Here is a 26,856-nt window from a genome sequence, read left to right as displayed (position 1 = left end):
ATATGACACAAGCTCATTTTTCGGTGGAGATCCTGTCAATAAAGATTTCTGCGCAGTGACAAGACTTACTGGCATGCAGCTTACTACCAACAAACGTTTCCAGAAATGGGTGATGACTCAGAGCCACCCAGATGAAAGGCTGCAAGCTCCGTGCTTGGGGTTTGCTCCTGCCGACTCTCAATTATTTAGACTAAGAGAAGGCTGGTTGGTATTCTTCGGGTAAACGCTCTTAATCCGGGGCCTCAAATTCACTTGCCGACTTTACTTCCCCCTCATGCAAAAATCAAAGAGTACAGAATACAAAACAACTGACGGGTATTTCCATCTTCTACTGGAGTCCCGGTTACATTCATGCACAAGGAGAGAGAGAGGTGAGCTGGGAAGAAGCAGCAGTTCACCAAACTGCAAAGGTGATGTAAAATACCACTAGCCACAGACAATTAAAAGTGACTTACAGCTATTTTTGGAAAGGAAAAGATGTCCTCATACTCTCAACGCAACTAGTATTAAAGGTACGTGAAAGCCTGTATCTGAAGAACTAACAGGTACAGAGCATTTTTTAATGTAATGTATTTTAAGGCCTCTTTACTTAAAGCATTAGATATCAAAAAGCTTTATAATGGGGGTGCCTGGGTGGCTCAGCTGGTTAAGCATCCGACTTAATTTTTTTTAAGTTTTTATTTTATGTTTTGAGAGACAGAGCACGAGCAGGGGAGGGGCAGACAGCAAGGAAGGGGTAGAGAGAGAGGGAGGGGCAGAAAGAGAGGGAGACCTAAAATCTTAAGCAGGCTGCAGGCTCTGAGCTGTCAGCACAGAGCCTGATGCGGGGATCGAACCCACAAACATGGGATCATGACCTGAGCCGAAGTCGGATGCTTAATGGACTGAGACACTCAGGTACCCCGCGTCTGACTCTTGATCTCAGCTCAGGTCTTGATCTCAGGGTCATGACTGCAAGCCCTGCGTTAGGCTCCACGCTGGGCATGAAACCTACTTAAAAAAAAAAAAAAGAAAAAAAAAGGCTTTATAATGGACAAAGAAGATAGCCATCACTTCCTCTAACCAGAGGGTCTCTCCTGGAATGGAAATGCCACTGCATTATTACTAAAACAAGGGCCACCAAACACCTAGTAATATCTGTGCTAACATGATCATAAAAGGTGGACAATGAAATATCAAAACAATACAAAGCTTTCTTCTGTAGATGAACCAAAAATATCAATACAGGTAAAACCCCTTTGTAATAACATTACAACATAACCACACTCATTTATTATTACTGAATTTCATTTCTTTGATTACTGTAATACTAAAGTCAATGCCTGAGGTACCGAACTCAGACATAAAAGGGTAGATACACAACTGACGTGCAGTGAATTTATTGTTTGGTGCCAGGCTCCTCAAAAAAAGATCTGAGGCTGAAATGGGGTGAATGGGCAGGGTGAACTACACGGACAGATGGGCAAGAAGTGGCAAGTGCACACCGTGTTTGCACCCCTGCTCACCTGCTTAGTTGCTGGATTTTGTGAGACACTTCACTTGCGAGGTCAGTTTAAGTATTAGTTTAAGTGAATTGACTGGTTTAAGATGGGAGGGATGGAAGGGGCGCCTGGGCGGCTCAGTCAGTGAAGCGACTGACTTTGGCTCAGGTCATGATCTCACAGCTCATGGGTTCGTGCCCCACATCAGGCTCTGTGCTGACAGCTCAGAGCCTGGAGCTTGCTTCAGACTCTGTCTCCTCTCTCTGCCGCTCCCCTGCTTGTGAGCAGTCTGTGTCTGTCTGTCTCTCTCTCTCTCTCTCTCTCTCTCTCTCTCTCTCTCCCCCCCACCTCACTATAAATAAACATTAAAAAAAAAAAAAAGAAAAAAGAAAAAAAAAGATGGGTAGGATGGGAAATCTAGAATACCTGCTATTTGGTGACAGAACAAGAGTATAAAGAGCTCACCAACAGGTCAACAGTGCAGGTGCATTACCTGCCTATGATAAAGACAGCACAGGGTCAAGTTCTTTAGTTACAGAATTAACTGGCAAAGAAAGGAAAACAGCAATTCCACTTCCAGAAATTTATTCTAAAAAAAAAAAAAATTAGGAACATGCACAAAAATTTAGCACAGGGATATTCATGGCAGGACTGTATAAAAATAGAGGGCTGATCAAACAAATTATGCCATAGCTATCCAGTGGAATACCATTAAGGTAATTTTAAACCATGATATACACAAGTATTTAATGACACATAAAGATGTTAATTATACACTGCAGTCTACTAAGCAGTGTGAACTACATGATCCCATTTCTGTCTTTAAAAAAAAAAACAGAATATGGTTAGGGACAGGCATATCTTTATTAGACGCATGCAAAGAAAGAATTCTGGAAGTATATAAAACCAACTGTGGTGAGATCATGGTGCTTACTTTCCTTTGTTTAGCTCGAATCCCTAATTTTGTTTTTCTATGATGAGCATATATTGGTTTTTCAATAAAAAAAATTATCAAAATACTTAATAAGCAGATATAAAGAAAGCCCTTGATATTTAGGAATATTCATTGTGGAGCATTTACTATCAAAGGAAAAGGAAGGTTTGCTTTAATAGGTCTGTTCTATGGAACTGCTGTTTTTAACAGTACTAGAAGTAATGGCATTTCGCCTTCAGAAAACTTCTCACAAGTACTGAACCTACTGACATGGGAGATCAAGAGACATACTTACGGCTGAGTGAAGTCACGAGTGATGAAATCAGAGCTCTTGAACAACAGAAAGATGTCGCTGAGGGTTTTACATTTCAGAGAACTGTTCATTGCTATCCAGTACGCATCCTAAATGACAAAGCACATGCTACTTAGGGTACATTCCAAGTTAGTTGTTATGAATGAAGCTCAGGCCTATACACAGAATCAACAATGCACATTACGTTTAAAGAAAAAGTTGAGGTAAGACATTTTAGCTGTACTGTCCAATTTCAAATTATACTTCTAAACAGTGAAGAGCGGGGCCACTGCATGGGGGACGCTGGGTTACAAACACACAGGTCCTCACCATCCCGCTCAGGCGCAAGCACTTCCCTGTGTTTTTCTCACCGATGATGAAAAGAGGGGTGAAGAAATATTAGAAATCTGACACTTCAGCTCAACGATCAAGGTGTAAAGAGTCTGACGAGCTACTCTTTAAGAAAAAGGAGATCCTTTCTCTCTTCCTGTTTCTGGGCAATGACAGCTGGGACACCTGAACTGTGAGGACTGGAGTTTAGACCCATGTCTATCAATCTGCACCATCACAGCTTTACACGGTGAATGTCTCACACACATGAACCAAAAAAAGGTAACAAGAGCAGGCATGTGAGGCACAAAGCTTAGCAGAACATGCCTAAAAAGGACAGAATAATTAAGTCACTTACACAGCATACTTCTCCCATAGATCAGACACAGGACAGGAATGTGATTTTAAGAAAATTAATGTTTGCAAAAAACTATCCAAAAATTATCCACACTATGTGAAAGAAAGCAGTGGCACATGGTAGGCACAGAGAAAATAAAATATAAATGAACAAATGAATAACTCAAAACCAAAATAATATACCCATCTTAAGTGGAAAGCCTCAGCCCAGTTCAGCAGTAAGGAATGATTCAAATTACTGTTCATATACAAACTACAAATGAGTCTCAATGACTTCGTTATAATAGCTTCTTTATAATTTCCCCCAATGAAAAAGATGATGAGCTTCTAGTTGAAAATGGTACACTGACCATAGATTTCCCTCCACTGAAACAACGGTTTATGCGTAGAAAACCATGAACTCCAGGAAAAACAAAACGTTGAGTAAGAAAACTGCGTCATCCTGGGGTGTCTGGGTGGCTCAGTTGGGCTAAGCATCTGACTCTTGATTTCGGCTCAGGTCGTGATGTCCCAAGGTTTGTGAAATCGAGCCCCACATCAGGCTCTACGCTGACACTGAAGAGCCTGCTTGGGATTCTCTCCCCCCTCTCTCTCTGCCCCTCCATGCATGCATACACATGAGCTCTCTCTCAAAATAAATAATCGTTAAAAAAAAAAAGAAAACTACGTCATCTTGTGAAGCATGTATCAGATGTGCATACAGTGTCTGTGTTACCCTAACAGGAGAAACAGGGAGTCCTGACCTAATGAAAACATGCTATTACTCGAAGAAGGAGAATGGAATATAAAACAATGGGAAAGAGAGGAATGAGCATAATCTTCTCATTCCCAAATGGGCAGCAATAATGAGTATTATAGCTACAGCTAAAGAATAGAGGAAAATAACAAAAGAACACACTGAAATATGTGAAAGCAGTTGCCTCTGAAGAGGAAGAAATGGTGAAGAAAAAGAAATGTTAGGATCTGCTTATTTGGGAAGCAAGCATATAGATCTTTTAAAAATTTAAATTGTATAAAAAATTTTAATTCTATACATGTGTAACTAATTTTAGTAAGTAAAAATACAGGCTAGATGAGGTAGAATTTATCTTTCACTTTAGAATAAGCAAAGATAGGCACATGGGATGATTTTTGAAAATGTAAATAAGTCTTTGATTCCTTAAAGGAGCTTTGCTGACATAGGTGTTTTCTATTGGATTAGAAAAAAGAACAAATTTTTCCACAAAACTTAATATAAAAAAAAATAATAAATCTTGTCAATGCACTATTATAATAAAACACAATTTAAGAAAACGTCTGTTGATTTCCCAAACAGCTCTATTTTTTAGGTGTTTTGACATTTTAAATTTTTTTTTAATGTTTATTTTGAAGGAGAGAGAGACAAGGGGAGGGACAGAGAGAGAGGGAGACACAGAATCCCAAGCAGGCTCCAGGCTCTGAGCTGTCAGCACAGAGCCCAACATGGGGCTCAAACCCACGAACCGTGAGATCACCACCTGAGCCCAAGTCAGACGCCCAACCGACTGAGTCACCCAGGAGCCCTGGTCTTGTGATGTTTTAATTTTCAGTACTTTTCAAAAGAGAAAATTTCCTGTTACACTGTGAACAGCTGAAGTTTTGAAAAGGGGCAGAGAATGGATTTCCTCAGATTTCTAGCATGATCAGCAACACAAGAGATTGCAACTGTCTTCTGGCAAAATATATAGTATTTTACAAACCCAGGGAAGTGCTAAATCAGGAAAATAGGAGGAGGAAAATAAAAATAAATTCCACAGTATTTTCCCTAGAATTAGGAATAAAATTTTATCTGTGGGGGATATAAAAAGAAAAAAATAGCAAAACAAAGAATATTTCAAACAGTGAGAGATTTACTGATGTGTTCCTACCCTTGGGGCACTCCAGTTAAGCTTAGGAAATACACTGCCCCCCAGGGAATTGATAGCTTCTTGGACCTTAGTGGTGAACTCGGGAAATTCTGGTGCCTATAGAGAAAGAAGAAAGCATTTGGGCATGTCAATAACATCACAATAAATATAGAAAACAAGATCAAAATCTCAAACAATTAAGCGTGTTAAAAGTTGGAATACAAAGTACTATCAGAATTTCTGAACTGAGCCAAATAAAATCAATGATCAAATATTTACCAGAAAGGGGTGAAAAATAATAACAAGCGCCCAAATGGCACTTTCTAAAACCATCAAAGCCCACATAGCTAAAAAGACAGACATCATGAGGCATCTGGGGATGTGAGGAAGGACTGAATGGTTCTCTTCACATCTACAGAACCCACAGTTATGAAGTGAAAAGAGACAGATGAAATGTCACCTGTACACATATTCCAACGTTCAGAAATTAACACCTCCCATTTAAAGGGCCAGAAGCCTTTCCATCTAGAGGAAAAGATTCTTGGACATATCCTCAAAAGGCTTCATAAGAATGAGAAATAAATGATGTGCTTAGCCATATTTAAACACCGCTATTTCCAGACAAGTTTTAATATAAACACACTCAAAAATAGGACCTTGGTTAAGTTAAAATGTTCTTTCCTTTTTGGCTGATTTTAAAATGTGTATTTTATATAAGCAAGTAATCAAAATGTCCAAAATGTGTGAAGGAATGCTCTGCCGTGAGCCTTATGTCACTAGCTAGGGAGTAGTTGGACACGAGTAGAGAAAAGGGGAGTAACAGATGTGGAAGTGGAACCGGCAGGGGACAGAATACGAAAATATGAACAGATTCGCTATGGGCACGTTATCCGTTTATATTTGCCGCCCCCTACTGGGCAACTGCAAATTCTGAAAAAGTCCAGTAATGACCAGTTCTTCCAGAGCGGGGAAAAGTTAGAATGGGTCTAGAATTAGCTCAACTGCACGCTGCAAAAAGAACCAAATGGCTTCTGTTGACCCCCATCATCTAATCCAGTTGCGACAGGGAGCAAACTGTGTCAAGAGTTTGGAAAACACACCAAAAAAATGTCATTTAAAAAAAATGGTGGCCTATTCCCCAAACTAGAAACCAGCGTTAAGCAACAGGCTAGTGAGTAAAGAAGGGAGAGCAGGCTGGACTCCCTTCCTTATGCTACAGAGGTCTGTGACTTCTAGACCGGCTGGCAGCATCTTTCGTATGTGCCACCGCATCCATTTTTTCGGACACCTTCAGTTTAGACACAGGAAATTAAACTGCAGCCATTCAGAGAGGCTTTCAAAATGAGTAACAGCCTTGAGTCCTTTATTTTCCATTGGCCTCTCCCCATTGAGAAGCAATCAGGATCTCTATTAAGCCAGTAATTTCCTTACGATCCCCTGAAGTTGCTAATATGACACGCCAGGGTTCTATCCATAAAAACGCTTCTCAAAAATCTGCTGTAGCAATGTTTTCGATGAATGGCAGTTATACAAATTTTATAACATGAAGGGATTCAATCTTCAAAGACAAGACAATTTAATTTTCCTAACCCGTAACAGTTCAGATTGCTTTATATTTATGTATTATATTTTAAGAGGTGACAGAGTTCCTCAAATCCTCAAATTATTCCACTTTAGGAAATCCTGCTATCAGGATCCAAAAACAAATTTAAATTATGAAAAGTTTCCATACTGTGGAGACAAATGCGTGCTTCGTGGAAGACCGTATTGTGCACCCACAGCGCACCCCCTGGATTATCTGACTGTAGCCAGGTCGACGAGTGGCTTTACGACTTGGTGAATTGCAGGTAAATGATGACAATGAAAAGTACTTCTTTTGGACACACAAATTCTATCCTGGCTGAGAGAAATCCAGCAGTCTTCCCTCCCACCCTTGAAGGAGGCAAAACCAATCATGCCTCATTTACATTTTCATTTCAGTATTTCTAATCTACAAAGGTGTCTCTTCTTTGGTTTCCCTTTGGAACCAGTTAAAATATCTGCCTAGCTCCCTCAAGAGTTAAATAAAACCTTCAACATATGTCAAAGGTTTTATTTCAATATGGGAGCCATGATTCTACCTTTTTCTGAAAATTATCTTTCAACAGATCATTTTAAGCTCCTCGCTCAGTGAGTCGATTTTAAATATGCAAAACACCTCAGTTTTCTGGGTAAAGGTTCCTGTTGTGAGGTAAAATCTACTCTTTTTTATCATATCTGTGGACTTTCTGTGATCCAAACTCTCCTGTCTTTCCAACTACACCTACCATACCCATTAAGAAAGGATATTTCTTCTTATATTTTTTTAAAATCATGAAATGTTTAAAATATACAAAAAAATACATATTCATGTTCCTGGACCCATATATTCAACAATTTGGTATACTTAACCCAGATGTTTAAATCTCTTAAGGGAACAAAGTGACAATACAAATGAAGTTCCTTACCTCCTCACTCTCTTCCCTAATCCTAACCTTTCCCCCTCCCCAAAGGCAACCAGCATTACAGACTCAGGCATATTCTTCCAGAGTCATGATTTTATAATTAATGATACATGTGACTGACCACGAATTATAGCATTTAAAAAATTTAACATAACTGCTGTCATTGATATGTACACCTTCAGCAAACAGCTCTCACTTTTGAGATTTACCCACCTGGACTGTGTTTTAATTTTTAGTTCCATGTCTTTGCATCTAGATTAATGGACCATTACCATTCGCCAATACCATGTATTACCTGCCCTTGGACCTTGGCTCACATTCCTCCACTAAGAGTGTGCTACTATGAATGCTCCCCTGCCCAACAACATCTAGTTCCAGCCAGTGAAACCCAATCACTTTAGTGACTTTTTATTTTGAAATAATTTCAGTCCTTCAGAAGGCTTAAAAGAAGAATAATCAGAATTTCCAGATACTCTTCACCCAAGCATTTACCATGTTTGTTTTATCCTTCCCTGCCCCAAATCTCTCTCTTATAGATCTATGCAGACATATGCATTTATTTATACATATGCACACATAAAACAAACTTTTTTCTTACATTCTTTAAGTAGAAGTCCCAATGCCTTTTTACCCCTAAATACTTCAGATGGTTCCTAAAAAGCAGTAACATTCTTTTATATAACCTACAAAATTATCAAAACGAGGGAGCCAACAATGACAGAATACCATCATCTCATCTGCAGATCTTATTCACCATGTGCCCATTTCCCCCAATAATGTCTTTTATAGCAAAAGAAAAAATTTTTCTGACCGAGGATCAGGTTGCCATTGATTACATTTAGCTGTTTTATTTCTTCAATATCCTTTAATCCTTCTTCCTGTTGTTATCTTTCACGACCTTGACTTTTTTGAAGAGTACAAAGCAGTTATTCTGTATAATTTCCAAAGAGTTGAGTATGCTGGATGCTTCCTCATGATCAGATTTAGGTTATGGATTTTTGGCAGGTGATGTGTCCTTAGTGCATTGTATCAGCAGGCACACAATGTCGGTTTGTCCCATCACTGACAAGGTTAACTTTGATCACTTGGCTGCCACGTCTTTCCTCTGTAAAGTTGCCATTTTCCTCTTTATAATGAATAAGTAATTTTGGTGGAAATACTTTGAGAATATTTAAATATCCTCTTTCTCACCAAATATTCACCCAGTGGCTTTAACATCTACCCCATCAATTACTATGATCATTGCCAAATGGTGATTTCCAAGTCTGTAATTCCTTCTACATTTGTGATTTGGTGCCTTTTCTACTCTAAAGGGTTTTCCCCTCTGCTCCGTTTAGTTAATACAACCATTTGTTTGTCAGTATGGGATCACAGACTCTCATTTTAATAAATGGTGACACTTCACTAACGTCCCTGTTTTGAGACTCCGCTATCTGGCCGGGGGCTGGCCTATTCAAGCTGGCCTCTGGGTCCTTCTAGTCAGGTCTGCCTCCTGCTTACTTTCTGACACAAGCTGTCACAGGTTCATCTTCACTTTCTGACCCCTGGTCTTGACTTTCTCCAAAGAGCTTCAATTTCTTTCAGTGGAGAATGGTATCTAGAAACCACGATCAAAACACTTGGTGTGCTCACTGCTGCCATGATGTCACTACATGACAGTTCCCAGGCCCTGGAGAACAGAGTCTGGTAGATATACACACATGTAAGTTATTAATTTCCCAATCTATCCATCTATTAGATAACAGGAGTTAGAACTGATAATCCTTAACCTTTTTAGGGTCCAGGTCAAATATCATTTCTCCCTTTACACATTCTAACTGTTGTCTGTTCTGACAGCACTTTGCCATCTACCCCCAAAGTGAGGCATCTTTCCCTGCTGGCTTATGAACTCCCTAATGGAAAGGAAGCAACTCAAATTCACCTTTGCTCGGAACTCACTACAGTGCCCTAAATATGGTCGATAACTACCATGTATGTTTAACTGAACAGGACTGTCATGAACAGAGAGGGACTGACCTGCATGACATCCAGAGTAAAAGGAAAACATAGAAACTTTCCCTTTCTGCCTATAATGGCATGCTTTTATACCTAAGGAAATACACTGGTTTAAGCACCTCCAGTTACTTTGCCTGTACTATATATAGCAGGTCTCTTCCCTTGAAATAAACAAAAGTATCTTCTTATTTAGAATTGTATCAGAATATAACCTCCCCTAAAACTAGTTTCCTTTGTTGTGCCTTTACGTCTATTAGCAGAGAATTTGATAAAAATGTCTCTTGTCTCACAGTATAAGAAGTTTCATTTACCTACTACATTTTTAGAAATACGTGTTTTACTTCACTCATTCCTTTAAAAATATTTTTATTAAAAATATATTTCAAGTTGACTTAGACAACAGCATTCTTATCCTCAAAGACTCCATAATACTCAATCCACTTCCACATTTTGATACAAGATACTGGTTAAAGCCACACATTACTCTCACCTGAAAGAAACTATAATTTTTATGCCATTTAAATATATTTGAATAAGTGAACAGAGATTTCACTTTAGGTTCCACAGATCTGGGAAACGTCAAAGTTTAATGTTAGGCTTGATTACCTCTTTCAGAGCTTAAGAAAAACAAGTCATAGCACCAACTATGCACCTTAATAAATAAAAGCCAACGAGAAAAATAAGTAAATGGGAATCCATCGAGATCTGCATTGAAATCCCGAAATATCCCAGGTGACAGTGTGAGGTTGAGCCCCGGGTGGCACAGCTCTGCTCTTACCGTTAGCGTGGCCGTGTTCTCGTCGTCCGACCACTGCACGGAGAGGACAGAAACAAAGTATTAAATGTGGATAGTGCACTGGGCTTCCCCAAAGCAATGCTCCATCTAAAAATGATACATAAATAAGAGACATCTTTTCCTGAAAACAAAGTACATGTCAAAGTGAGATTTTCATGTAATTTCTCACTTTACCAAACATAGGCTAAGATGTAAATATGAGAACCATTTCAGGGCTCACTGAAATGATAGAATGGGCTGTTTTATTCTGAACCAACCTGTATTTCTTCTGCTTCATCATCACTGTCTGGCTGAGAACATGTTGGTGGATCTTCCCTAGAAGAACATAAAACAAAAATTAAGCAAGAAAAAGGCTTCAGTACCATGTATGTAGTCATAAGTTCAGTCATACTCAATATATATTTGAAAAGGGAGAGGGTATGGTTTGCTCAGTTGGTTGAGCAACTGAGCAATTTTGGCTCAGGTCATGATCCCAGGGTCATGACTCCACGTTGGGGTCCATGCCAAGTGTGGAACCTGCTTGAGATTCTCTCTCCCCCTCTGCCCCTCTCCCCTGTCACACGCTTGCTCGCTCTCTTTCTATAAAATAAAAATAAAAAGACAGCCTCAGAATTGGAGGATAATGTTAGGAAAAGTTCATTTTTTGAGAGAGAAAAACCAATACAAAATAAAAAGAATACAAACTTCCTGCCCTCTTCTCATACATCACTAGAACCACGGAAAAGAAAAATTCAACCTCCAACTCCAAGGATACTAGCAGTCATCTACAACCCTGAATCCCGACATATGAGAAAGTACTGCCACAGACGAGGAAGATCAAGTGAGATGAAGAAGGCAAAAGGAATCATCGGACGAGCTGTTCTACTGAAGAGCGGGTCCCCCTGAGAGGCAAAATCAAGAATCTTTTTCTACCTAGTAAGAAAAGAGTGTGTGGGCTGGGGTCAGGTATTGCCCTGGACCTTGACTGGCACCACGGAAACGTGTGGGGAGAGACGGAACCAAAGACTTGACGTGTCTCCTTTGAAGCAGCTGGCAAGCACAGCACGGGTGGAAATGGACCACCTAGTAACCAATCTTCATTGCCTAGGGAGAAAGCAAAGGCCGAAAACACTCAGAAGGAATAACACTGCTTTGGTCTCTCATCAACACTAAACCACAAGTAACTGGCCTACGAAGAACTCACCACATCAATGAAAACAAATAATAATCCAAACAAGAACCAGCACAGGATCTGTACCAAGAAACTACCAGAAGAAGGGAAAGGGAGGCTGCTGGTTGACCAGGGGCATTTATCTATCCCTATGCTCCTCTGGAAACCCCACTAAAATGATAGGAAAACTCTCAAGGAAAAAAGGGATCAAAGAAGAGACAGCTGCAGAAAAGAGACAGCAACAGAACTTTGGAAAACAGAAAGCCAATGAGGAGGATAACCCAGCGAGCAAAAGGGAGAAGCTAGAACTACCACTGATGACGAGACCGAAGTTCTGGGCTACAAACAGGTAGGTTGCTTGTGTGAAGTCCACAGAAGGGACAGTAAGATACACGTAGCCTTCCTCACCCTGCACACCAAAACAACTAATCCTCTCCATGAACCAAAGAGGGTAAGGACTCAGGTCCATACTGCCCCGGAGGAATACGAGGGTGAAATGCTAGAATGCGACAAGCAGCCTTGTGAAAGTCACACTAACAGTGAGGCCCCTAGTCCCCTTCCTCCCACTCTGCTCCCAGAACACACACAGGTTACAACATTCTTCTCTGTAGAAACTCAACCACCCCAGAGGAAAGACCTGTAGATCTTTCCGGGAAACTTCCGTCAATTTCTGCTCATTGCTGGCACTGTTAGCCAGCCCCACCTGGTTTTTACAAAGTTTCCAAGTGTGTGTGTGTATGCGTGTATGTGTGTGTGTCCCCCTCACTCTCAAATATGAATAAAAGGCCTAGAATCATTAGAAAACTAAAGAAAGGCTCCAAGATGATGAAAAAAAGTTTTTTAAAAGGAAAAATATTTTTTAAATCATTAATATCCTTAAAAATAAAGATACTGCATCCACAAGAGAAGAACAGAGGGAACAGAGGACAGGATTGAACCTGTAGAAATGAAAATCTGGTACGGAAATTTAGTTGTCTTTATTTTTCCTAATTTTTTTTTTTTTGAGAGAGAGAGCACGCGCGCAAGCAAGCAAGGAGGGGCAGAGAGAGGGAGAGACCCAGAATCCAAAGCAGGCTCCAGGCTCTGAGCTGTCAGCACAGAGCCAATGTGGGGCTCGAACTCACAGACTGCGAGATCATGACCTGAGCCGAAGTCAGATGCTTAACTGACTGAGCCACCCAAGTGCCCCAAATAGCTGAAATTTAAAAATTCAATAGCATGAATATGGCAAAATGAAGGAAATTTCCCAGAAAGGAGAACCAAGAAGACAAAGAAACAGATAACAGAGAAGGAATGATAAAATTCAGAGAACCCAGCAAGATCCAATATCTAAATAATAGTTCAAAAAAGAGAAACAAGAAAATAAGAAAAAATTATCAAAGACACAGTATTTTTAAATGTCCCCGAACTGAAAAATAGGTCTCTAGAATGAAAGGGCTCACCAAGTACACAGCATAGAGAATGGAGGAAAAAAACCTTAAATGCTATGCAAAGATGGTCACAATAATTCTTGCCATCTAGTCTGATATGCTCGTCTGCAGGGCGACTTTGCCACACTTGCCATCAAATAATGGCATTTAATTCCCCATTCCTTTCATTTAAACTGGCATCAAGATTCACTGTGATCAGCAAAATGTAGCACAAGTGACAGCATGTAATTCAAGGTGTCAGAAGCCTTTACAGCCTCCACTCTCACATTTGGAATGCTGCCAACCCTATGCAAAGTAACTAAGGGTAGTCTTTCTTCTTTTTTTAAAAAAAATTTTAATATTTATTTATTTATTTGGGGAGGGGGGGAGACAAGCAGAGAGAGAGGGAGAGAGTGAATCCCAAGCAGGCTCCAGGCTGTCAGCACAAAGCCCGACATGGGGCTCGAACTCGCAAATCATGAGATCATGACCTGAGCCAAAATCAAGAGTCTGATGCTTAACTGACTGAGCCACCCAGGCGCACCCGGCCCCCTCCCCCAGAAGGGTAGTCTTTCTGAGATGAGAGTCCACATGGGAAGAGAAGCCTAACATCAACTGCCAGACACGTGAGCGAGGCCATCTTAGCAGAACCACCAAATGACGACAGCGACAAGAATGCCTTAGCAAGACCAACAGAAGACGCATCCAGTGTCAAGAAGTATGGGCGTCAGTTCCCTCTGGCCCGTCTAGTCCCGTGGGAGGTCAAGGTGTGGCCCAGGTTTGCATCACAACTGAGGAACCCTGAACTTAGGGAATCACGTCTTCTACAAGGTAAACCGGTTCGGTCTCCGACCCAAGGGCAGAAACACTGTCTTCACCTGTCCCACACAATAAAAAACCTGTTCTCTGCTAGAGAGGGAGCTGCTATCTCTACCTTCGAAGGCTCTCTGCTATATAAACATCCTTGAAAAGATAACAAGAATAAAAGGCATCAGTGCTTCTGCTAGCAAGGTAAGCAGGAAGTGAGAGACCCAAGGAGAACTCTCAACACCCAGCGACGCAATCACTGACAAAGTGTTCATTGTTTTTAAGTCAATACGTTTGGGCAATACAGAGGGCTATTGTGAAATGTAAAAACATGAAAGAGGAATTCTCAAAAACATTCATAAAGAAAACCAAGTCACAATAAAGGAACACAAATCAGAATGACATGGGACTTTATGGAAGATAGACCATGCCTTCAAAATCACAGGGAAATACTCTGCCTAAGATCCCATACTAAGCCAATTCACCCCCTCAAAAAAATCCAGAGTAAAATAAAAACGTTTTCCAGGTATGAAAAGACTCAAAGTTTTTCTTCCTATGCATTTTAGAGCATGTGCTTCAATAAAACGGGTAAATCAAGAGACCCAAAAACGTGATATCCAAGGAAAAGAAAATCGGGCACAGAATAGGAAAGTTCCAAGGTAACAACTGTATACTAGCCCTGAAGAGCTGCCAGACTGGAACAGGAAGATGGACTGCTAAAATGAATCTGGGAAAGGAAAATGGACCCGCTGGATCTGAAATGTCCTGGAGTGTTTAGAGAAACAGCTAACAGGCTTACGCCCTGTTTACTGGAAAAATTACTAAGTATTAGTGACAGACATATGGGAATTAAGTAAATTTAATGAAGCTGGCTAGTAGTTCCAGAGAAAACAAGGTTATAAAAAAAGAAAAGGTTGGGGCGCCTGGGTGATCTCGGGCTCAGGTCATGATCACATAGTTTGTGGGATCGAGCCCCGAGTCGGGCTCGGTGCTGATGCCGTGGAGTCTGCATGTGATTCTCTCTCTCTCTCTCTTTCTCTCTCTCTCTCTCTCTGCCCCTCCCCTGCTTGCACGTGTGCCCTCTCTCAAAATAAACTTAAGAAGAAAAGAAGTACAAAAAGTAATTTTTTTTAAAAAGGTCATCATAGTACACAACGTGGCTCAGCAGCCAACAGTAACATCATAACATTGTGACCACTGACTAGTGATTTAACCAAAAGCTGTAATGAAGATCTCGAGGGTGTAAGAAAACTAAATCTTCAAATATCATAACAGAAAGGTGGAGATAGCATCTAAGAAATAATTAGTGTAAGTACATTGTTAAATACAAAGCTACCAACAGTGGTTCCATTCAAATTTGAGGGCTTAATAAATTAAGTGTTATGGCAGCAATCACTGGAATGGCATATCCTCCTTTATAAATCAAGAAACTGACACATGGACTTATCAATAATTTAATCAATCAGTCAATCTGGTGTGATTTTGGTTAATGCAGATCAGTTCCCTACATTTTTTTTTCAAGTAAGCTCTATGCCCAACATGGGGCTTGTACTCACAATCCTGGGATAAAGAGTTGTGTGCACGACCTACTGAGCCAGTCAGGCACCCCAGGTCTCTAAAGTTCAATCAGTCCTCTGTAATCCTCAAGAATAGAGTTCCCAGATCCACAAAGCTAAGACCCAGACCCTGCAGTATAATGAGAATGCTAACACTGTCACCTGTGAGTTCCCTGCTCAAGGAGCTATACAGCCTTTCCTTCTCTTGCATCTCTTTCAACACCATACATCCTGAAATATGACATTATCATCTTTAATGTGGCTCCATCACACAAAAGGTACTCAATGAACTTGAAAGTGTGTTTTACCACTCTAAAACATCAGATGTTTTTGATTGTATAATGAAATACATTGAAAAATCATGTTTATAATCAGTGTCTTCATATAGTTCTTAGAAGGACTTATCACAATGCCTACTCTGAGGTAGCTCACAAAACCGGATCACTGTAAATGATGACGGAAGGTATAAATTCTCAAGTTTACTAGACTTTCTAAGGTATAGCTCTAAACACTGATGACTGGAATGGTCAAAGTATGATGCTAATATTTAGAACTATTCTGTATTTCCTGTATCACCTCCAGCACAGAGCAATGGGAACCCTTAAGAGCACTGGCTTTGGAAAAAGACATGGTCTGAGTGTGTCAGTTCTCCCACTGTTAGTCGAGAGCTTTGCCCCATTATCCCGTCTACAAAACCAAAAGAGAGGGGCTACTCTCGAGTTGTGAGGATTCAAATCAGGAACATATGCAACACGTGTTTAATAGCTGGTGTCTATTATTATTCTGCCTTAAGGGAGACAGGTCAGGAAAGAAAGAACTCAAGACCAGAAAGGAACAAATCAAGATTAGTTCTTGGAAGCAATGAGTCAGACCACCTGAGTCAGACCCAATTTGTGAGACCAGTTCAAGTATCACCTCTACTGCAGCTTACAGTGATTATTTAAACTTGAAAAACATGCTTATCAGAATATGGATGCTTTTATTAAAAAAACAAACAAACAAAAAACAAAAAACAAAACCCAGACACCTATTTATTTACATCTAACTTGGCCACTGAACGTGGATTCCCAAGGTAGGATACCCCACCCATCTTGTTATCTCAGTAACACACTCAGCACCCATTTCATATTAGGCACCTAATAATGTGCAAAAAATGACTCACTTGTCTCAGAAATGGATGTTACCAGCCTCCTTTCCCAACCCACTACAGACAGTAATAATCGAACCAAGCTTTCTTTCTTACTGAACCCTGGATGCAGCCTCAGAATCCTTCTCAACACATCACTCTAGGAAACCATTACCAGATCTGAGTTGGCAAACAAGATAAACCCAGTTATCAGCCTTGGTCTATACTATTCATTTGACTCTACCGTGGAAGAGAGTGAAGTAACCATGTTCATTTATTCATTCATTCACTCAATACATACTCATTAGGCCCAGACTCCGTACTAAGTTAAACATGTAAACAAGATCCCTTACAGAGGTGAAACGCAGAAATGAAAAAAAAGTACTGCATGTGGAGGTTATGGGAGATTAGGAATGAAGAATCAAGAGCTATGGAAACCCCAATACCCATTTCCCCACTTCTCTATTAATAAAACCTCCAATTTGTTCAGAAACTAAGTGCCCCTGTGCCTTGAGGACTTCTCCCTAACCACGCCAGTACCTACAGACCAGTCCACCGCTCATGGCTATTCCAATGCCCTGCCACTGAGGGGGACCCACCCCTGACCAACAAGGGACAGAGAGCTCCTGAGAAGGTTTGCTCTGCTCTTCAAGAGGAATGTGAGACAGGATCTCCTTTCTTCTGGCTTCTGGATATGACAGTGTGAGGACGTGATGCTTGAAATCACTATGGTGAACTTGGACCCTGGAGAGGAGAATCAAGAAGTTCACAGAGAAGCTCTTTTTGAGTCCTAGCATCACTGACCTACTACACTTCCCAACAATTACCATGTCATAGGACTTCTGAAATAATTCATTTGCCTCCTTGTTTAAGTCATGTTTAAAATGGGATATTAAGTTAGTCTGTCTGGGCCACTAAAACAAAACACTGAGTGGCTTTATACTGAGTGGCTTATAAACAGGAATTTATTTCTCACAGTTCTGGAGGCTGGAAGCCAAGATCAGGGTGCCTGCAGGGTCAGGTTCTGGGCTGCAGATGGCCACCTTCTCACCGTGTCCTCACATGGCAGAGGGGGCAAGGGAGTTCTCTGGGGTACCTTTTATTAGGGCACAAATGCCATTCACGAAAGCTCCACCTTCATGACCAAATCACCTCCTAAAGGTCCCACCTTCTAATACCGAGTATCTTTGGGAGTCAAGATGTCAACATATGAATTTGGGGGCCACACAAACACTCTGACCATAGCAGATATCCTGTATCTGCAATGAAAATCAACCCACTGACCTGGGGAACACACACAGGGAGCACTGGGTGGCAGGTTAAGGAGCGTACGTAAGAGCTGGAGGAGCAAAAAGGCCACATTCACTTCATGAGAGATGAAACTGAAGAAATTATATTCACAGCCTTGGTCTGCCTTTTAATTTCTTTGTACCAACTAACTTGGAAACCTAGAGGAAAGCATTTAATTAGGAAATCCACTTTCTGAGATAAGTACCTTAATACACTAGTGTTAAACATATAAATTGGTACAACGGTTAGTGAAAACTATCTGGCAATACTAGTCAATACAGGAGTCAAGACTCCTATAACTGGACTCTAGGATTCTTATTGTACAGAAATAATCCTACGTGCAAACGGTGTTCCATGCAAAAATATGTTCACTGAGGAATTATTTTTCTATAAACTTGCAAATGACCTAAATGCCCAACAACTATGGAATTAATTATAGCAAGTACATATCCATGGAAATTATGCAGTTACTAAAAATAATTTTATGCCAGGGCGCCTGGGTGGCTCGGTTGAGCGTCCAACTTCAGCTCAGGTCATGATCTCACTGTTTGTGGATTTGAGCCCTATGTCGGGCTCTGTGGTGACAGCTCAGAGCCTGAAGCCTGCATCGGATTCTGTGTCTCCCTCTTTTTCTGTCCCTCCCCCACTCACGCTGTCTCTTTCTCTCTCTCTCAAAAATAAACATTAAAAAAAGATTTTTTTTTTTTTTAATAACCTTATGCCATTTGAAAAACACATGGAGGGGTGCCTGGGTGGGTCAGTCGGTTGGGCATCCGACTTTGGCTCAGGTCATGATCTCATTGCTAGTGAGTTCGGGCCCCACGTCAGGCTCTGTGCTGACAGCTCAGAGCTTGGAGCCTGCTTCACATTCTGTCTTCATCTCTATGCCCCTCCCCTGCTTGAGCTCTGTCTCTCAAATATAAAAAATTTTAAAAATTTAAAAAAAACTTAAAAACACATGGAAAATTACACAATTGTGTTCACTGAAATAAAGAATATAAAATTATATATTATATAAAATATATATTATATACAAACATGTATTACGTATAATACGTATTACATATTAGATGAATATAGTATAAATTATATAAAATAGGACATTACGTATTATATAAAATGTAGTATGCTCATAAGATAGGCTAAAAAATGTATTTAAAAAGACTAGAGAAGATATTCCAATATTTGAACAGGATTTGCTTTTAGGTACTAGAATTATAAGTGATTTTTTTCTGCTTCTTTATATTTTCTCTATAAAGTTTTCAAGTTTACTATAATAAGCAAGTACTCCTTTGGTAATTAATAATAAGGTGGGGCATCTTTTACACATGACGGAATCTCTAGGCATTCATATTGTTCCCACTCCGTACCATTTCAGAATTTATCTTACCAAACAAAACTGAGTCATACACAACTCCCATAGTCTATGCTAAGGAAAGATGCCTAATCAACAGATCTGTGTCTACCAGCCATAGTTCACTACTGGCCTACTCACAATAGAAAGAATATTCAGTAAGTCTAGTCCATTAACTCCATTCTATTTATTTGTAACTATAATACTGTATTCCTCGATGCAGGGAAACATCCCATATAAAAGAGCTAAAATGTCCACATATTAATAGACACAATTGTGGTACTCTATTAATATTTTAAACACACACACACTCATTCAACTAATTGTGACTATCTGAACTCAGGGAGAAATTACTGATAGACAGAAACCAACCTGGATTACTCTGGCCTGAATAGAGATATTCTGGCCTGCAGGACTTCAATAGTTGAACAAATGAAACCACTGGGATGTCCGGATCCGAAGCCATAAACCCTACTGTCGATATGAACCCCAGGATAGGACTGTGCTGTTTTCCCTAGCGTAACTTGCTCCGTTGGTCAATATCGTGGATCGGTAAGTGATGTGATACTGTAACCAGTGCATCTAGATTGTAATCACCTGGAGGTTGTTTTGTTCTCCAGGGTCACTCACACCAAAACTGTTAACCCATTTAAAGTTTAATTATCCCTTTAGGTTAAGTTAAATTATGTTCTTTTTGGGTTAATTAAAGCTTCATGGGGTGTTCTCGTTTTACTTTTTTACCCCCGTACTCTTCCTGGGAAAGTCAAAAAGATTAGAATAGCAAGTGTTGTCTGAGCTGAGATGTCAGCACTCCCCCTGACAAGGACGGAAGGGGCCCTCAGGTCTGACCACACACATTCGGTTAAGGCACCGCCAACTACTGTGACACACCAACCATCATTTTTCAAGAAACAGACTCTCAACTATGGAAACAAACACCTGGTCACCAGAGGGGAGGTGGGTGGGGGTATGGGTGAAGAAGGTGATGGGGATGAAGGAGCGCACCTGTCATGATGAGGACCCGGTGATGTTTCCAAGTGTGGAATCACTGTATTGTACACCTGCAACTAGTATTACACTGTATGGTAACTGGAATTTGAATAAAAACTTAAAAAAAAAAATCGTAGGTTAAAAAAATAAAAAAGAAAAAAATAGCATGGACTCCAAGGAAAAAAATGAAAAGATTAGGACAGCAAAGAATATGCTGAGAGGGATGCACAACCAAACCCGCACACAAAACAACACTGAGCTTTAAAAAGACACATCCGGGGGCACCTAGCTGGCTCAGTCAATAGAGCATGTAACACGTGAGCTCAGGGTTGTGAGTCTGAGCCCCAGGCTGGATGCAGAGATTACTTACAAATATCTTTAAAACAAAAAGACAGGTTTGAAGAAAGCTACTTAGCAATGAAACAAAGTAACACATGAATCTCAAAAACATTATGTTGAGTTGAAGAAGCCAGACACAAAAAAATACATACTATATAATTTCACTTACACGAAGGCCTAGAACTGACAGAACTAAGCCATGGAGACAGAAATCAGACCAGTGTTCGCCTGGGGTGGAGTTGGAGGAGGTGGGCAGGATTGACCAACAGGGGAGAGTAGGGACTTTCCTAGGGACTGGAAATGTTTGATTTTCTTTTTCTCTTTCTTTCTTTCTTTCTTTCTTCCTTTCTTTTTTGTTTAATGTTTATTTTTGAGAGACAGAAAGAGAATGAGAACAAGAACAAGTGGGGGGGAGGGGCAGAGAGAGAGGAGACACAGAATCTGAAGCAGGCTCCAGGCTCTGAGCTGTCAGCTTAGAGCCCAATACGGGGCTCAAACCCACAAACTGCACGAGATCATGACCTAAGCTGAAGTCAGACGCTTAACCGACTGAGCCTCCCAGATGCCCCGGAAATGTTTGATACTTTCAATGGCAAGGTGATGAAACAAGTGTGCATTATTTATCAAAACTCATCAAACGTTACACTCAAGATCTGTGCATTTTATTGTAAATGTACCTCATTTAAATTTCACCTGTATTTTCAAGTTTTTACCTATAAAAATAATCCCACCTAAAATTACTGCCCTTTTCAAATCAAAGGTTTTTCTCAGCCAGAGTAAATGACACCTTCGTCCATCCAGATGTTCAGCCAGAAACGAGAGGGTAATTCTTGCCAGCTCCTTCTCTGTCACCAAGTTCTGACGGTGCAGCTCCAACACCTCACATCCACTCACATCTCCCCTCCAGTGTCACCATCGTAGTTCACGCCACTGTCAGTTCTAACTCGGTCCAATGCAGCATCCTCCTAACCGGTCTTCAATTCCCACACGGTAACCGGTCCCAGTTCAAACCCTGAAATCTGCTCAAGTCACTGTCTTGTTCTGAGCTCTTCAATGCATTCCTACTGACCTCAGAATAAATACTAGAATCTTTAACAGGACTCCCACACACTCCCTAACTACCTCCCGGGTGGCACCAACCAACTCTTGCATCGTTCGGCCCTCCGTGCTCCAGCTGCATGACTCCCTGTAGTTCCCCGCAGATCAAGACCTTCCACGCCTCAGAGCACTCCTTAATGCTGTTCCCTCAGCCTGGAAGATCTTTCCCTCCACCCATCAACTGACTACCTTCCACCCAAACTTCCTGACTGAGAGGCTCCTAAGTTACTTCTTCAGGGTATTCTCTGTCCTTCCCTGCCATCTTCAGCCACCCCACCCCCAGTGATTTAAAGTCTCATCAGAATTCTCAGTTACATATTTACTGGTGTGCTTGCTTAATCTTCCAGGTGAGATCAATGATGATGGTGAGAGCAGGTGGTGTTTCTTCAGAGCATACAGTAGACCAGGCACTGGGCGAAACATTTGACACATTATCTCTTTTCATCTGTGCAACAACCCACAGTAAGTTCTAGGGTGTCAGTCACCCCATTTACGGACAGGGAAACCCAAGCACAGAGCACCAGAAATTACAAAGACATGATCTGCCAGCAGGCAACGGGACTGGAGGACCGGCACTAGGCTGGATCCACTCCCACACACTTGAAGCTGAACCGCCAACTCCAAAAGGGCAGGATCCCTCTCTGATAGGTGCACTACTGTGCGGCAAGGTGCCACAGAGCCGTGCGACGGTATTTAGCAGGGCCCACCCACGCCACAAGCTCGCACAAACACCTGGTCAATGAAAAACAACACGGAGCTCTTCAATACGCTTGCAATACGGAAATCTACCCAGTACTTTCTAATGTTAGAAATTATTTTCTTTATAGTCCCATTTGTTTATTTTTGAGAGAGAGAGTGAGAAAGAGAGCACAGGGAGGGGCAAAGAGAATCCCAAGCAGCCTCCACGCTGTCAGTGCAGAGCCTGAGGCAGAACTCGATCTCACGGACCATGAGACCATCATCTGAGCCGAGATCAAGTGTCGGGTGCTTAACCGGCTGAGCCCCTCAGGCGCCTCTACAGTTCCATTTATAGAAATAAACTCATTATTGTTCTAGACTTGAGAATAATAAAATTATGTTTTTAAGTGCCCCAAAGTTGAGTCTTGCTTAACTATTCTACTGTTTCCTTATCCTGCAATTAGAATTCATGAGACTCTCATTAACAATCTTCGGGTTATTATGAGGCTAAGAATAACCAAAAACAGAAATGTAATCCAGAAAACTACACAGAAAATTCACAAGAGAAAGGGAAGCGGAGTATGAAATTAGTGTTACTGAAAACACACACAATTCTATTCCCAAGTTCCTTCATCCAACAAATGTCTACCAAGCACCTCTCACGTATCAGGTACTGCCCCAAGCTCCAGGAACAGACCTGTCCAAGTCCCCATTCTCATGAAGCCTGCATTCTAATAACAGAACAATTATGGGAATTATGCCAGATGGAAGTAAGTATTATGCAGAAAAATAAAATGAGGCAAAGAGTAAAAGTGAGGCACCAAAATGTGCCCACTCATACCATGAAGCAGTATTCAGCCTTAAATGGAAAGAAATTCTGACACATGCTAGAATATGGGTGAAGCTTGTGGACATTATCGCTGAGTGAAATAAAGCCAGTCACAAAAGGACAAATCCCCTACGAGTCTGTTCATGTGGGGTATTTAGAGTACTCAAAATCATAGGCACAGAAGGTAGAACAGTGGTTAGCAGGGGCTAGTGGGAAGAGAAATGAGTAGTTCGTGTCTAATGGGGGCTGAGTTTCAGTTTTACAAGACGGAAAGAGTTCTGGAGGTGGATGGTGGTGATGGTTGCACATTATAAATGCACTTAGTACCCCTGAGCTGTGCACTGAAAAATAATTATGATAGCAAACTTTATGTTATGGGCATTTTATCACAACAAAAAAAATTTTTTTAAACAATTCCAAGGGAGGGACGCCTGGGTGGCTCAGTCGGTTGAGCATCTGACTCTTGATCTCAGCTCAGGTTTTGATCGCAGGGTCATGAGTTCAAGCCCTGTGTTGGGCTCCATGCTGGGCGTGAAGAATACTTAAAAAAAAAAAAAAAAAAAAAAGGATAATAATAGTAATTCCAAGGGAAAATTATTTCCAACCTGGAATTCTACAAAAAAGGAGTTCTGTACACCAAGGGTTCCTGTTAAGCTAGTTCAGAAAGGAAGTGAGGGATGAGCATTTATTTAGGTAACATGACCTGTGAGCAGAAACCTGAATGAAAAACCAGGAACTTCATTACATTCTATGATTCTTAAACTTTTTCAAGTTTGCACTAAAAAGACTGAAGCATGGTAATGTCGTCCCTTTATAACTAGAGGAATTACAGCAACAGAGAAGGTGGAGGGGGGTTAACCATGGGGAAGAAAAGGTTAAGGAATTACACGATACCCTAGTAAAGCTTTCTATTTGTAATGGACAATTAATTTTTTATCTTAAAAGTTGAAAGATCTCAAAAAAAAAAAGAAAAAGAGAAAAAAGGCTGAAGAACTTCAGAGGGTCTTAATGGGCCCTCTTCCTGCCCCCGACCCCCTCCATTTTCTCAAGCAAGAGATGGAAGGAACTGCCCAGTTTCACAACCAGCAACTATCAGAGGAAGGAGTACTCAATTCTGAGTCTTATTAATTGAACACTGACAAGAAATACAGGACAAAGATCAGGATGTAATTTTAACTAGGGGGAGAAAAAAGGAGAGAATTGTGCCAAAGCTAATGTATTTATTTTACCTGGTAATTATTGAGATCTAATAACTGCAACATTTCTTTGTGATAAAGTTTAAAGAATTTTTCCTGGTACACTTTACCTTCCTGAAACCACCAGAGTTCCATCATCGAGTAAATAATCCTTCACATTCTGAGGAAGTGGAAGAATGACACTAAAAAAAACAAAAAACAAAAAACAAAAAAAACAATAATAATAAATAAATTTACCAAAAAGGCATCATTTTAAAAGACCAATCATAAGCAGAGAGAAAAATTCCAAACTCAATTTTTTAATTACTTGTTACCTTTATTTTAAAATAAAATGGGAAATGTTAATGATGTACATTTGATAGGAGACTGAAAATTAACAGTATCAATAAAGATTGTGGGAAACTAAATTCGGCTCATATATTAACAACCGTGGTGAAGAAACAAAAAACCACCAAATCCAAAGAACCGTACTGAAATTACAGCATGAAAGGCACAAGCTCAAGAGAATTCTGAGTGAGTACATGGGCCTTCCAGAAATCAGACACCAGCAGATATCTGCAGCAACACAGGAAATGCAGTAAGCAAATCAGAAATTTACAGCATCTGACCACCTTCTACGACAGAAGACAGAGGTAGCCTTAGGATCTGGAAACCCTTCCTTGGTTGGCAGTGAGCACCTAAGGCTAAGAATCCACCATGTGTCTGGATGTGTTTTGGTGGAATCCCATTCAGCAGACTGGACTGTCAGAGCTAGAAAGCTGCTTTAGTTTAATTTGTTTCAGACAATTAAGGGAGGGCAAAGCCACAACCTGAAGTCACTTCAGAATCTCATGGGATAATCTGCTTTTTACTCTGTAATAATAAATCATCAAGAAATTCTGCAACAGATACCTAAACGTAATGCTATTATTTTGACCTTGAGGCATATAGTCTTTAACAACTGAAAAGAAATGATGGCTTGCTTTCAGAGTCAAGAGGACATCGACTCATGCATCATTTATTAAGTTTTCTGGCAAATCAGAAATGGTTTGTGTGCACAGAGATTATTCATGGGCTAGTTCAGTTCTTAAAACTAATATCTGATTTGTCGAATTTTACAATTTTACATTGAAAAGCTTAATTCTTCAGGCTTTTAAGGTCAACCACTAGATCTTACTACCCTATTTGTAAATCTGCTAAACTTTAACCCATTTCAAGTGAGACTATGAAACTCAAAAGCTGAAAAAAAAAAAAAATCACCATCTAGCATGTTAAGTGCTACTCCAGGCGAGAATGTGCTTTACACAAACTAATGAGGCTGTCCAGAAAGAGCTTAGATAGGTCACTGAAATCCAAGTCAGGTCAGAGTCCAATGAGGTCTGTCCAACAGATGTAAAAGAATTAAATGACAAAGTACCTACTCCATTCTATATCCCATTCAGTACCTTATACATTCAGTATCCTCTTCTAGATTCTAGAATTCTAGATCTTATCTGATTCTAGACCAAGGGGACATAATTGTATACACACAGACAAGTTATTCTAATACAATTTTAAAGGTAAAAGGGGGCTTAAAAGATTATTTAATATAGCTTTTATGTTTGAGGAAAATAACCGATTTTAAAAAGTAAAGCAGATGGCCCAAAGTTATCTAGCTAATGATTCTTAAGCCTGAGTCAAAGTTCTAGAACTCATCAAAAAATAAACCTGTATTCTTACCCACCTAGTCATCTCTGAACCATGTAATAAACACTGAATAATAATGCTGAGTCAATAACAACAATATGGTCTCTCAGCATTAAAGCTGACAAGGACAATGACAAAGCTAACACAACACCACCAGACTGGCCCAGATTGTGGCGGGATATCCTGCTGTATGTTAGGTTCCCGTGACATTACCACAGAACTAAACAGACTGAAGAAACAGTTTAAAGACAGAGTAAAGAACAGTTTCAGGCAACATGGCTTAGTTGTGGACTTTTAAAAACCCCACCTCCTGGTTATTTTTCACCCTTTGCTTCCTAGGAGTGGTACACACTCTAAGTGAACTATAAAGTTATTTTGCGTCAATGGAGCTTTGACTAAATCCAAAATGTAACAACAAGCAGCATTTCCGTGCGTTTACTACATGCCAGAAACAGTGGCAAGCATTTTAAATGTTTCATCTAATTCCCATGCCAATCCTATTATTTTCTCAAATTTCCAGATGGGGCTTAGAGAGATTAAGCAATTTGCTCAAGATGCTGGCGGAACCAAAATCCAAAGCCAGGCAGACGGCCCCGATTCGAGAGTCCAATTCTTAACCATCAGACTTTTCCTGCCGAAGGCAAAGGAAAAACCACGCCACAGATGACAAAAAGGCACCTGCACACATTGCAGGTCAGCTTCAAGTGCACTCAGTAGGAAAATGTCTGACAGGTTCACAAATACCTCTCTCTCACCAACACAAATAACTCTAGCCTCATCTCAGACCTAAAGCTTATTCCGATTATACAATGTAACAAAGGATTGGACTATCATAA

General features: G+C 40.4%; 1 protein-coding gene and 1 non-coding gene across 5 annotated transcripts in view; one reads left to right on the top strand and one right to left on the bottom strand.

The window, feature by feature from the left end:
- Nucleotides 1-26,856, bottom strand: part of CDC123 (cell division cycle 123) — a 60,263-nt gene that overhangs the window by 31,954 nt on the left and 1,453 nt on the right. For 2 of the 4 annotated variants that reach the window (XM_030323201.2, XM_030323205.1), the window contains exons 2-6: nt 24,466-24,537; nt 10,791-10,848; nt 10,516-10,548; nt 5,281-5,376; nt 2,711-2,817 (exon numbers count right to left, since the gene is read on the bottom strand). In XM_030323201.2, coding sequence (XP_030179061.1) covers nt 2,711-2,817; nt 5,281-5,376; nt 10,516-10,548; nt 10,791-10,848; nt 24,466-24,537 — 366 coding nt within the window. The remainder of the gene's footprint in view (nt 1-2,710; nt 2,818-5,280; nt 5,377-10,515; nt 10,549-10,790; nt 10,849-24,465; nt 24,538-26,856) is intronic. The other 2 variants (XM_030323204.1, XM_030323203.1) reach the window with 2 other exon arrangements.
- Nucleotides 20,010-20,131, top strand: LOC115519608. Its single transcript, XR_003970603.1, has one exon. It is a non-coding gene; the product is annotated as a U6atac minor spliceosomal RNA (small nuclear RNA).

Source organism: Lynx canadensis, chromosome B4 (genome assembly GCF_007474595.2).
Source record: "Lynx canadensis isolate LIC74 chromosome B4, mLynCan4.pri.v2, whole genome shotgun sequence".
NCBI lineage: Eukaryota > Metazoa > Chordata > Mammalia > Carnivora > Felidae > Lynx > Lynx canadensis.
Note: the sequence above shows the minus strand (reverse complement) of the source record. Positions and strands in the feature narration are given on the sequence as shown.